We start from the raw sequence: 14,633 nt of genomic DNA on the forward strand, positions 1-14,633 counted from the left end.
AGCAACTAAATTAATAGTAACAATAATAATGCAAAAAATACGACTATTATGACAATGCTGGTGGTGGCTAAATTACGAATAAAATTACTTTTTTGTGACTGTTTTATCCTTGATGATCATTTTTAAAATATCGCCAGGGGATAAAAACAAACGGGATTGTGCAATTAGTAGTATGTAGTAATAATATAAATAATACGACTATTACGATAATGGTGGTGGTGGCGAAAATTACGACTTTAGACTATTGTTTTAGGTCAGAAATAGATAAACATGAGTGTACAAGTTTATTTGCATCATTTATTTGATACACAGATGTTTTGAATTGTTTAGTAGAAGTATATGTGTCTGTATTTTGTTTATTCCGTATCCTGATGTGTATCAATCTTTTATCCACAGCCGGCCTTTCATCCGACTATAATGGCGTTGTGGTGACAGAAGACACGTTGCTGGTCATAGACAGGAATGCGAGGAATCTCCATCTTTACAATCGACATGACGGTAAATTTCTGTCTATACACGAACTGGAGTCCGAACCCATTGATGTCTGTCTTATTAGCAAGACGGAAGTAGCTGTGTGTCTGTGGAGCAGCAGTAAGATTGTAATCCTGTCATTGAAATCTGTAGATGACGTAAAACTGGTCAAAACATTAGATGTAAGGACAGGAATTAATTCATGTCATTCAGTGGCAAAATGGAATTCAGACAAACTCGTTGTCAGCGGTAGGAATGACTACGGCATTTTGTGTTGGGGCGTTGTATCGATTACAGATGGAAGTCTGGACTCAATTCACATCATCTGTAAAGGGTATGGTGATACTCACTTGGCCATTATAGACAACATAGTCTACATCTCGTGTCGGACTTATGACTCCACTACTACAGGTGTGTATGCATATGATATTTTTAATCCACACACACACAAGTTTCTGTATCAACACCAGGAATTAATAAGACCGTGGTCGATAATGGCTGACAGGGATTGTGTGTACGTGTGTGACGAGGACTCTAACAGAATTCATCAGCTGACAGACAGAGGTCAACTAGTGACCATACACACAGTGTCATCAAGTGTCAATGGAATATTCTATGATGACCAGCATGGAGTTCTTTACACCACAAGCTCATGGAGTAATGTGATTACTGTCTACAGACTGGAATACTTACATCGATCAGGTAATTCCATTTTATTTTGTATCACACAACAAAGAAAACTACATATTTTATTTATTTACAGTTCCTAATTCACGTCTGGATAATAAATATAAGTTTTACATATTACAGTTAGAACCTAATTGTAAAGACAAACAATTTTAAAATATGTAAAATGAAATTAAAGTGTAATAAATATATATTTTTTATTCTCTAGTGTGTAAACTCGAAGTGACGTTCGTGAAGCATAATCATTTTCATTGCTTTTAACTGCAAATATAATTTTATTTGTTGTTTTAAAATTTAATACCAATATATTTGTATCACATTCAATTTATTCGTGATTGGTAAGTTATCTGCACTTTAGTTCTTACTATAAAATTTCATATAAAAATGATAAATCTCTATGGACTGTCGCAATGGCGGCTGGCAGGTTAGCGTTCATCAATACCTGTGCGGGGCAATACACATTTTGTTTTTGTCCAGTAGGGGGCGCTTTCATTGAGAAGCCATTTGCACGCGACGTTCAATCCGGGTTACCGGTAAACAGTCTTGGGGTACAGCGTCCAAAATTCCCAAGTTTCTCATGTTCTCGCAGGTTGCATAATCTCGCGGTATTGAATATTTCCGTTATATAAAAACACTTGCACCATCTGCCTTTCGTTTGTAACAAATTCTTTTAATAATGTTTTCTTTTTGTTTTTGTGAAAATAAATAAGAAACTTATTGACTAATAGAAGACGTATCAGATATCAACTTTTCCTCAAACGATTATTTATAGAAGTCTCCATCTTGTCATACCGAAGCCGAATATGAATGGCGCATTCATATTCCGGTTGATGTAGGAATAATTAAACGAACCATTTCATTTTGATGTCCGATTGCTGGGTGTAATTTGGTTTGGACACGTGACAGCTTGGCTTTGCTTCAGCTGTGCATCTGTTGATCACTGTTGGTTATTTTCACTTCCTCTTGGAAATTCCATGATTTTAAAAGTAAAAACAAAACCAAACTACACACAAAAAGCCACACACACAAACATGATGACAACTTGTATTCTTTATATAATTATTTTATATTTTATAATTTATTTAATATATGTTTATGTGCTGGTATTCACCTACCAATTTTAAAAGTGCTTAAATTAGGTCACTTTGAATTAATATAAGAATATTTTTGGAGCAAATGAATCAGTAATTTTGTTCAGCTGTTGCTTTATATGATGCATGATTTCCATAATTATAACATGTAAATATAGTCACAGTACATGAATGCATGCCAACATGCTCTACATTGCAAATGCAAGCAAGTTCACGCATATCAGTTACTTTGTTTGAAACACTTAATAATTGAAGAGCAGACTCTTACTGGTGCTGCCAGGTTTAATTTGTATAAATATATCTCAGTTTTAATCAGATTCTAGATGTAAATGTTTGGATTAAATTTTTTTATGTTGACCAGATTGAACACCAATAAACTGTGGTGAGCTTTTATGACAATGGATTTGTGAATGTTGCACAAGTCAACAGTGTATTAACATTAATAACTTTGATGTACATTGAAATTACACTCTCGGATCAGTGTTTCCCATTACCCTCATTTGTGCTTCAGAGACCCCCACATTTTTAATTTTGCCCCCATTTTTGGTACCAATTTTTTTTTATACTCAGTCTGACCCTTTCTCTCCCCCCCCCCCCCCCCCCCGGCCCGTTTTGACACCAAGGTGATTTTTGACTTGCAGTCTTGCACCCCTAGAGGATACACTGTCTTATGTTTTGGGTAGTCATTATTTTTCAATTTGCCTTACTGTTAACAATAAAAATAATCCATTACATGCACAGGTGTTCCAGTAGAAATTCAGAACATGGATGACAGATCCATCCAACTTTTTGAAGATGCTCTAAAAGATGGAAAGGAAACTATATACAGCATGAGAATCATGGTTGTCGGACACATGGGTGTAGGAAAGACAACCCTGGTCAAACGGCTTCTTGGAGAGGAAGTAAACATTTCCGAGAGACGCAGTACAGAGGGCATAGATGTCTATGTCAACTGCTGTGATGTTTCTTTAGCGACCTGTGAATGGATGAGGCCAGAAAATGGTATGTGGGCATACAAATATAAAATATATACATTTCTCTATTTATTCACATACCAGGAGGTGAAATGTATTGTGCTGTGCTGACATCTGTCCATTCATCTCAGTTTTTTTTTGGCACAATAACCTAAGTTTTCTACAATCTAACATTACCAGAGATTGTAAGTAGTTCGCATTTGGGGCATGGGAGAAACCTACATGTTTTGATTTCAGGATGAAAACGATCTAGCATCAGGGTCTAGAATTTAAGGTCACAACGACTAAAAGAAGGAAATTTCCCACACAATTAGCAATGACAGATTTTCAAGTTGGTCACCACCATGATGACCAATACTAGAGGTCTGATCAATACCATTTTCATTTAGGACCAACTAGTCATTATCCAAAGTCCCTTAGTGAAAACCCAATGATGATATGGCCATCCATTCAGGAACAGCAATACAAATTTAAAGGTAGCAGCACAAGATTTTTATTTAGAACCAAGTCAATCATGGGGTGAATGCATGCTTAAAGTTTCATGTCCATTTTCCAAGTAGTTAGAGTAAACAGTGATAAGAAGCTTGTGTTAATGGATGGATGAACAAAGGACAACATGCCATTTTGACTTTTTGTATCAAAGACGTTGACCATAGGGAACATATGTCTTGTGATATGAATACAGTTTTTCTTTTATAAGACAAGGAAGATGTATATTGATTTAAAATTGAATATGTTTAAGCTGTATCCATCTTATGTATGAGTGCTTTACATCTGAAGATTATGATAGTGTTTACCAACTGGCAGACATGTAATATATGAAACTAATGTAAAAAGGCTTTATATCTGGAGATTTTAATAGTATTTACAACCTGGCAAGCAAATACTATACAGTTTAAGATCCTTCTGTTATTTCAGGTTCTCTGATTTCTCCTTCTGTGATGTAAACTTTGTTGTCCTTGTGTGGGCACTATAATCCTAGTTTCATTTTGTTCATGTCTATAAAGAGCAGTTACATAACACCTTGGCATTAACATTTTTGTTTGCAGGTGTTAACTGTTTTTGCATATGCAAAGGCAGATCTTCAAATTTCCATTGCAGGGGGTGGGTTTACATAATTTTTCACATAAAAATGCAAATATCCTGAATCAGATTATTCCATTTGGGACTATGAATTGTTATAGAAACTATCAGATAACTTTTCATCTCTGACATGGTAATCTAAATTTTCATGAAACATCCTTTGATTTCATGCTAATTGTTCATCTGTGTTTTTGACAGCTTTCCATGAAATGGTTAGGCCAAATTATTTGGTATTGTTTCAGACCCTGCCCCCAGTTATTATTTTCTCATTTGCTATGAATGTTATTTGCTTCTTACAATGACATAGTTTTGAATATATACAGAAACTGCAACGTCATTGTAACTACAATTTGTATTGGGTTACTTCTTCTGGTAAGCAGATACTCTTAACTCAAAATGGGAATCAATACTAATCACCATCAATATTGACAAAACTCTGGTACTGGGACTATCTTCTGGTAAGGTGGCGCTCACCAGATAATATGTACTTTTGAGAGAGTGACGTATGTAAGGTGAAGTAGTTCGCATTTAAAACATGCACAGTGGAGAGAATGTTTGCATACCTCTATGCTACATTAATGTAATGTGGATGATATTTCTTTTGGATATTGTACTTTTGGAAATTTTACATGATTTAAGCACACTGCTAACTAAAATGACTGCTCCCTTGTGTTAAAAAATCAGTCTGAATTAGTCTAAAGTACACTATACATAGCAGCTATTAAAATAGGGAAAATGAATTTTGCCAGACTAGACAATACCAGCTTCTGAAAGTGCAATGAATGAATTACCAAATATATAAAATGTAAAAAAAGTTATCGGCTCTTTTTTATACAATTGACCTCTGAAGTTCAGGAAGTGAAAATGACCAAGTAGAGCTAGCACTTTTTTGAAAGGTGCACATTTGAAGTAAGGCCAAGCTGTATACTCTATAACCCATAGTACACCCATCAATCATACACCAAAATAAAGGGAATTAAAGGTTGTTTGCATTATACCTAAGATATACAAGGTCTTTTTTAAATAGCCAGTATAACCAGTGAGGAAAGCCAGGGACATTCTTTTTCTTTAAATTCCTAACCCTATGCAAAATGCGAAACTGTATAGCGCCACCTTAAAGAAAATAAAAAAATGTTTGCAATTATTTTTTTTTATTTTCATATAATTATGTATGATGTTCTGAATAAAATGGTACATTCATATTGCATTTAAGCATGAAAATAAGCTAATTATGATCGTTTTTCTCTTGCTTACATAATTTGCCATGAGGTATGTTTGTGTGAGTAGTGACCTTAATTATGGGGAAATTAGAAGACTTAGAATATAGGAATAGAGTCAACTTAAATTTAAAACTGTTGCAATAAGTGACAGAAATATATGGTGAAAATGTTTCTTTTCATTTATTTGCAATGAAATAAAAAAATAAATGATGAGAAAGTGAATTCGCTTCTTCCATATTAAACAATAGGCAAATATTTTACACTTTGACCTTTGACCTTTATGAAGCTGATGAGTTACCTCCCTTTTCTAATTGTAAAATTCATTGTTGATATCTCAGAAATAATTCTGGCCAGTTTCATGTTCCTATCATTCAGCATAACATTGGTTGCTATGTTTACAGAATGTAATGTGCATTCTTAAAATAGCTCACTTTTATCATGGGGGGGGGTAGGCTGGACTTGTTAGAGACTCTGACACTCATAAATACTGTTCTGTGGGGAAAAAGGCAGGAGAATTATTCATAAGGATTGTTTTGATGCTTGCGACTTAAATGTTTCAGCCATATAAACGTAATTAAATCATAAAAAAATAATACCTGCATCTTCTTTATGGTGGCGCTCACCAGATAATATGTACTTTTGAGAGAGTGACGTATGTAAGGTGAAGTAGTTCGCATTTAAAACATGCACAGTGGAGAGAATGTTTGCATACCTCTATGCTACATTAATGTAATGTGGATGATATTTCTTTTGGATATTGTACTTTTGGAAATTTTACATGATTTAAGCACACTGCTAACTAAAATGACTGCTCCCTTGTGTTAAAAAATCAGTCTGAATTAGTCTAAAGTACACTATACATAGCAGCTATTAAAATAGGGAAAATGAATTTTGCCAGACTAGACAATACCAGCTTCTGAAAGTGCAATGAATGAATTACCAAATATATAAAATGTAAAAAAAGTTATCGGCTCTTTTTTATACAATTGACCTCTGAAGTTCAGGAAGTGAAAATGACCAAGTAGAGCTAGCACTTTTTTGAAAGGTGCACATTTGAAGTAAGGCCAAGCTGTATACTCTATAACCCATAGTACACCCATCAATCATACACCAAAATAAAGGGAATTAAAGGTTGTTTGCATTATACCTAAGATATACAAGGTCTTTTTTAAATAGCCAGTATAACCAGTGAGGAAAGCCAGGGACATTCTTTTTCTTTAAATTCCTAACCCTATGCAAAATGCGAAACTGTATAGCGCCACCTAAATGGTGGAAGCTGTAGCTTCTAGGTGTTCACTGATTTGCAGTATATGGGATTAGAGAGTACGAACATAATGTGAGTTTCATGGTTCAGTGAATGGTTTGATATAAACCATGTTATAGTTGTATACATGTATGATAATTTGCTACAGTATGTATAACTATAATTTATATTATGTATAACTATAATTTATATTACCGACAAGGCCATTTCGTGTTATAAGAGATTTCATCGTACTTTATTGATACAACATCAGACTCCAGTGGTATAACATATATGTGCTTCAAGTGCAGGGTAAAACAGTTTCAGTTAGATGTACAAATCAATTTCAGGAGCTTTTGTAAAAATGTATATTAAAATGATTAGTAGTTTTAGTGTACTAGGTACTTCAAGTACTGGGCACAAATGGTTCAGTTACATGCACAAATCAATTTCCAAGACTAAAAAAATATGTATTTTTTTTACTGGGTGGTGGTGGTGGTGCTAGGGTCAGCAATGAAAGATAGGGATGGTCGGCCAACCTGAAACATATTTCTTATTGCCTTATGTAAGTCACTACCAATCTTGAAGGAATAATCTGCGTTTTTTATTTAAATGGTGCAGATAATTTCGTTCAGGTGTACAAGAAAGCAATAGATGATGGTAAACTGTGTCATGCTTGGACACAAATCATCAGTTGTTAAAATATAACTTGGAAGGTTATGTTGCACATGACTTTTTGGAGAAGGCTGTTCAGAACAACAGCTTAAGGTTGCTTCAAGGGATATCGTGAAGTAAAAAATTACAGCTTTATGACAAAGTTGAAGCAGTCCTGTTAAACATATTTACTTCTCCCAAAAGAGATTTTCTGCAGGGCTGATTGATATATTTGTGAGCAGACCTTGTTGGTCAGTGTAACACTTTTATTAAAACAACTGCTTCAATTTATGTAACTGTGAAGACAATTTATTTCTCTGTTCTAATTTAATGAGTATGAAAGTAATTAATGTTAACTGGTTGTTGTTTGTGGTTTTAACACCATGTTTCAGTGCATGATATACTATGCTGTTATGTATATTTGGTTTAATTTATTTTTGATTTAATTTAATTGTAAGTTTTAAAAAAAAAATTTAAATTTCATTATGTCAAAATAATGTAATTTTGTTTACTAGGAATTTGATATTTTCCAGAAATTAGTTTGACCTTAGAGTTAATTGTAAATACTGAACTTTGTCTCTTATGCCGATGTAGTTCCCGACCTTGATTCAGAAATCACCGAGACAAGTAATCAACTTTTTACTTTTATCTTATTCTTAGTATAAATTTATTGGTTTTTATCAAGGTCATACTGGGTCTGCATGCTTTTAGACGTAAATATTTCTTGAAAATTCTGACATTGACCCACATCCAGGAATGTTTTGAGTTTCAAGTTACTGTATAATCTTTGTTTATAGAGATATTTCTCAGTTGGGGCATTTTCTTTACACTGGAAAGTGTCTGTTGTGTCAGCTTGGAGTTATTATTTTTATTCAAATTATTTGGATTCTAAAAGATTAATTATTTTCCTGGAAATATTTGAGTGCTCATGCCGAATTCTTTGACAAAGACGTTTATTTAAATTTTATTCTGAAATTCAAACACTGGAATATTATTGACTGTGGGATCAAAAAAGAACTGTAGATGATACAACACCATACTGACTACAGTATACGTCATCACCTTCCATTTTGGATTCTTCGTTAGGACTTCTAAAATTTAATTTGTGGATTATTATTGGATTATTTTTGGATTTGATTCTTAAAACCATACGTTATTTTCTTCAATTTTTACAGTGTTTATTTCCAGGGAAATAAATTATTTGTTAAATTTTTCAAAGGTTGTTGTTTTCACTCTTTCTCTTGTTACTTTTATTTGAGTTTAACAAGTAACATAAGAATGCATAACATTCTGCTTATTTGGTTGAGGAAAAAACTGTTAAATATCACGAGTAACTACTGTACTGACCCTGTGAAGATACTTGCAAGTTTTTTCATACCCACATTGGCTGATATGTAATACACGTGACAATAAGGTTTTCTATCCAGAGCAAATAAGTCATAGATTTTATGTGAAGTAGTTAACTTTATTCATGGTACAACCATTGCACTATTAACTTAAGAAGCCTTTTTCAATATCCCTAGTTCAAGCAATCTGTAATCTTTTAGGGTGGACTGTAAAGTAGAACTAACGCTTCTTGTGATGAACCATTTTTCTTCTTTTAGTCAGTGGCCATCTACTTGACCCTAAGCATAGGTTGTCCTTAACCCTAGTGCAAGCCATCCACAAAGTGTGGATCAGGTGTGTAATGTAAAACAACTCTTATTGGTGAGAAACAGTTTTTCATCTTTTAGTTGGTGACTTTGACACTTATTTTGATTTCAAAATTTAATAGTTTCTTACCTCTAGTGCAAGCCATCAATAAACTTTGGGCCTGGTCTGTGGTACAGAACTACTGTTATTACATTTAAACCATCTTTCTTCTTTTACTCATTGACCTTACTATTTTTTATTGGTGTTAAAACAATTCTGTCTGTCACTACTCATGACATTGGACTACAAAATCAATAGTTTGTACCTTACCCTCATTTGAGCCCATGATTGACAGGATTCTTTCCTATCCCAGTAGGGGGCTATCTCTAAAGTGCTCTCCATTACAGATCACTGCCATCTCACCTCAATTTGCGTGGGTTCTAGTCTCAGATTCAGCCAGTGTGGGTATGTGAGAAAGCTTGCCAGTAGCTTCTCGTGGGTCGGTGGTTCTTTCTGGGGTTTTCCCAGGTTCTTCCTACACCATTAATACTGGCCGCCATGTATAGCCTATCGTGTGCTGAAAAATGGCGTAAAACCCTACAACAACAACAACAACCTATCCCAGTAGCAGATGATCCACAAGTTTGGAAACTGTAGTTGTGGAAAATTCAGTTATCCACATTATGCTGATATCAATTTTTTTCTTTTGGTTGACCTGAAATTGATATAATTCTCCCTTGTTTCAAGTGCAAGATAATCTCAAAGTTTTGTGATTGTATTTGGGGGGAGAAGTTATTATTGTGCAAGAACTGGTTTCTTTCTACCAGTCAGAGCAATATTAACCTTTGGGCTTGCCATCATTAGGAATATGCCTTACTCAAGTGTAAGATGGTTGATAACTACAGTTGGTGAACAGCTTTGGTTGGATAGGATGTGGCAGTTGAAATTGCCAATGAATTGATGAACAGAGGAAATTATATGCTCTGTCATTTTTTATTGTGGGCATATAACAAATATTTTAAACGATGTTGAGGTTGATTACAAGATTATTTTAACTAAATTGTTGAGAGATTTGTTATTTCCAACCTGTCACTTTTCAAATAAATGCAGCAGTCATATATAATACAGGCATAAACATTTTCAGATACAAGAATGGATAGAAAGTTGAGATTTTTGATGACCATTGGACAGGTGCTGAATGAATAGTGAACAGATTTATGTTTATGCACAAATAATATAATCCATACAGACCTTTAAATTGTACATCAGAACAAATTGGTGATAAGAACCGTAATGTTCTTATTGAACTTTGACCTAATGCTTTCAGTTAGCTATTTTATGCAAGTAGTTTGGAAATTTTCCAAGTCATGAATCAGTTTTACTCATCTTAGAATGGACATACCGGTAATACTGAATTTGCTTAAAATGCTACTTCTCAGGTTCCTTATCCACATGTTCTAAATATGTGTAGACAAGGATGAATTTTTAAACCCTCATATTACCCTTTGACTACAAATATGTACTATTTTAGCACAGATATATCGTTATATTATGTGTATCTGTATTGTTAAAGTTCTTTTTCCTTCTCTATGTATTTGCACAAGTGTATATGCTGCTTGCACCCTGTATGCACCCTTTGGCTTTTAGTCACCCTCTGTTGCATGCTAACCTGCTTTGTAACATAGCTACATGGTGAGTGGTATATATAATAACACCATATAAGCCATTAACCAGGCCACCTGGGGGTTTAGGTTAGAAGGCTTGCACATTTTTATTTGCGTGTGTACATGTTTGCATTTGATTTATCATCTTATTGATGGCTCACATTTAACAGTAGGCCACTTGCCCAAGGCCATTGAAATTTTTCTTGCTATTGCATTTCAAAATTTCAATTGTTGAATTCCTAGTTAGTATTGATATGTATCCAACATTGTTTTGTGGAAATAAATAGTGATGATTCAGTAAGACAAGTACATTTCTCCAGCTTTTCATTTTCTGAAATGTTAAATTCTAAGGCTATGGCAAGCATGAAGACAATTTTTTTTTCTTTACTAGATATTAAATTTGAGATAAAATGTAGACAGCCATCCCAAACAAGTTGGAAGTCCATAACCTTTAAAGTATAAGCAACAGTTTTTATGATAGAAGTTGATATAAACAATTACAAATATCAAAGTTCAGAGTTTATATTAAAATTTTTTGATGGACCAGAAAGATTGGCTAACATTTCATTACATTCATATGGGTTAACTTCAAACAGTGCCTAGATAAACACCCAATGGCTATAACAATAATAACTAACAGCATCTATACGAAACCTTGAGAAACACTCAACAGCTTTACAATATTAACAAATAACTATTGGAAGAGTATTGAGAAACACTCATCTGCTCTCTACTCAAACTTGCACATATTATTATTATTATTATTATTCTATTTCAGTTTCTACTTGCACTCATTATTATTATTTTATTATTATTATTATTATTTGATTTCTTATTTCTTTTGAATTGTAATAAACATTATTTGAACAAGGTCGGAATGAAACACTTGACTTGGCCTCACAGGATCATGACAATTACTGTCTGATTAAAATTTAACAGATTAAGCAGATATTTAAGCTAAAGTTGCAGATTTAAAAAACGTAAAAATTGAACAAATAAATATTTTGAAAGGTTTTTAGTTATACAGAAGCAGATCTCAAAATGTAGTTTTAGTCCTGTTCCAAATGTACTATAAAAACTTTATTTTTGCATTTATTATGCAGATATGAAATAACTATGAATTCTCATTCGTGGAAAATAATAAACAAAAGAGTTATCTTTTCTTTGCACACTGCCTTATATGACCTTTATAGTATAAAAAAAAAGATTGTAAAATAATTTCCTTAGCACGTTCAAAACGTTTTGAGCTCATAACACGACCCTCAAAAAACTGATGAGGTCCCAACACAGACGGTTACAAACCTCTTATACCTTCTGCGGGATTCTGGGTTTGGCTAGGAAACTTTTAACGGTCGCTGGGTAGCAACCGCAGGTAACAAAAATTTGCGACGCTTGCTTTCAGGGGCAACCAAACTTTGTTACTGATAGCAGAAAAACTACACACTAATTAATAAATGTAATTAGAATCCTATATAACACAGAGTATTAGCTAAGTGTGCACAATATACTTTTGAATGGCCAAACTTTTCGATACAAAATGTTTAATTTAGAATGGTTGATAACGTAAGCGACCACTAACCATTAAGCTATATAAACAACTGAAGTGTTCCAAATGTGCCAAATCTGGAAACGAGACCAATACTTGGGTTAGTGACACATGCATTCATGACATGACATAACACCACCATGGAATGAAAGAGTTCAAGGGATGATTTATGATCAGTGTATATGCAGATATGAAATATACCCAGGAATCATGCCGATCGTCTTTTCAGTACTGAATATCGGTAGGTATTAATTGTTAAATTAATGTTGACTGTCAGTGTTGACAACACCCACCCACCTAGCCACGATGGCGAACCCTGTCTGCGAAGTAAAGGTGCTAGGTCTAGTAGTTTTGGTACGACCATTTATCCTACTGTAACACCGAGAGTTTTACGATTAATGAATTTAATTTGAAACTTATACAAATTTTAGAGGCTAGATCATCTGCCCATTACAATAGCCTTACAACATAACAAATATATGACTAGAACTTTGAGAAACATTCAATGGCAACCTAATCAAGCTTGTACTTATTATTATTATTATTATTAATTTAATATGATTAAACATAGTTATTCTCAGTAATGTGATACAACACTGTAATTTGAAAGAAATTAAGTAATGGACACTAAATATTATAATTTTGTTGCATTCGTCTTACAATGAACAACATCGACAACAGATGTATCTCATAAATTCAAGAACAGGTCTTATAATCTTGTTTGGTATATCTTCACATATGGAACCATACTGAAGCGGACAAAACAGAATACCAGTAAATCACAACAAAGAAGACATACCTAATACAAAATACAGGCAGACTCACAAGCCTTCTTACATGTACCACAAGGAAACTTGTTTCTGCCTCTGTTATTTTACATTACTGTTACCTTTCTGATAATATCCAATATATCACAAATGAACACACAAATCAATGAATTGTAACACATTTAATAGCAAAATGGCAAATTATATTTTCTTTTGATTTTAAAATTCATCAATGTACCATACAGAATGGAAAGTTATCCCAGGTTTCTACAGCAGAATGCTTCATAATACTAGCAGATTTCTATAACTGAATAAATAACACCACCATACAGGCTACATAATTTTATTTCACCTCTACATAAGATTTGAACCCAAGTTTGCTGGTAAACTGCACCCATTGTTGTGCTTGTAATCATTGACCCCTATACCATTTTAACCCTGCATGTATATTTGAGCTGGCTCATTCTTTTCATCTTGAGTCCAGTTATTTACATGAAATATGAAAGTTGCATCTAGAAGTATGCCATTACAGGATAATTATGTTTGGTCATACATGATACTGCCATTTCTACTAATTGGATTATCTTTGCAATTAATCTGAATTGTGTGTCTATTACTGCATTTCATCTCCATTACAGTAACTAAATATTCTATAACAAAACAGAGAATATAAAAATAATAAGTTCTCACCAAACTGGACAAATAAACAAATAATTATGCTTAGTTCAAAATCTAGTTGTATTTTGTATGTTATCATAGTATAGTAAACCTTACTATATATATACAAGTTTGAATTCTGTTACTTTAAATAAGCACCATCCATGTTAATATTAATGTCAATGGATAACAACAAACCATACCAAGATATGCATTGTTAACTTACGACATTTTTAAAATTTCTTCTACATTGCTGTATTTTCATATCCATTACTGTATATTACAGTACATTACTGAAAATTACTGTGTTTAGGGAAACCAACTATGCAGCAAAATTGTAAAACAACTTTCTCACCCAGGGTCTAAACAACCAGAACTCTTAAGAAAGACATCTGAAATATGACCTGGTCCTAGCACAAAGGCTGACATGCCTATTTATTCTCCCCTAGTGAGGTCTGCACCTGGCGGGGAAAATTCTATTGTTTCTGGGTAAAAGCTACCTATAAATAAATCCTCAAGCAAAGGTTGCATGGCAAGCATACAAAGTGCTATTAATAACAACAAAACTAAACCTTACCAGTGATTAATAACTGTGATTGAAAACCTACATGACCTAGTATATTAGCAAAGAGTTCAGAAAATGATCATATGTCTAAATGGTCAAAATGTGCAATACAGTGAAAAATTAACTTTAAAAATGAGTAATATCATAAGGGACCTTTGAAACATGATAATGACAGTGGTGTTCCAAATGTGCCAAATCTGGAAATGAGGTTGATTGTACCTATGATAAGTGTTCATCTATTTCACCTCACAACATAATTAATTTAAAGAGTTTAAATGATAATTTATGTTCATTTTATATTTAAGTATGGAATATACTCAATAATCATATCAACCAATTCTTGGTATGGGATAAATGTAGATATTAATAAATAAATTAA

General features: G+C 33.4%; 1 protein-coding gene across 1 annotated transcript in view; it reads left to right on the top strand.

Annotated features, from left to right (window-relative positions):
• Positions 1-407: 407 nt before the first annotated feature.
• Positions 408-14,633, top strand: part of LOC149772632 (uncharacterized) — a 118,520-nt gene continuing 104,294 nt past the window's right edge. The window contains exons 1-2 of the mRNA XM_089947540.1: positions 408-1,173; positions 2,991-3,251. Coding sequence (XP_089803666.1) covers positions 966-1,173; positions 2,991-3,251 — 469 coding nt within the window. The 5' untranslated portion in view covers positions 408-965. The remainder of the gene's footprint in view (positions 1,174-2,990; positions 3,252-14,633) is intronic.

This window comes from Sinohyriopsis cumingii, unplaced genomic scaffold, assembly GCF_028554795.1.
Source record: "Sinohyriopsis cumingii isolate HCF-2022 unplaced genomic scaffold, ASM2855479v2 utg001328l, whole genome shotgun sequence".
NCBI classification, from domain to species: Eukaryota; Metazoa; Mollusca; class Bivalvia; order Unionida; family Unionidae; genus Sinohyriopsis; species Sinohyriopsis cumingii.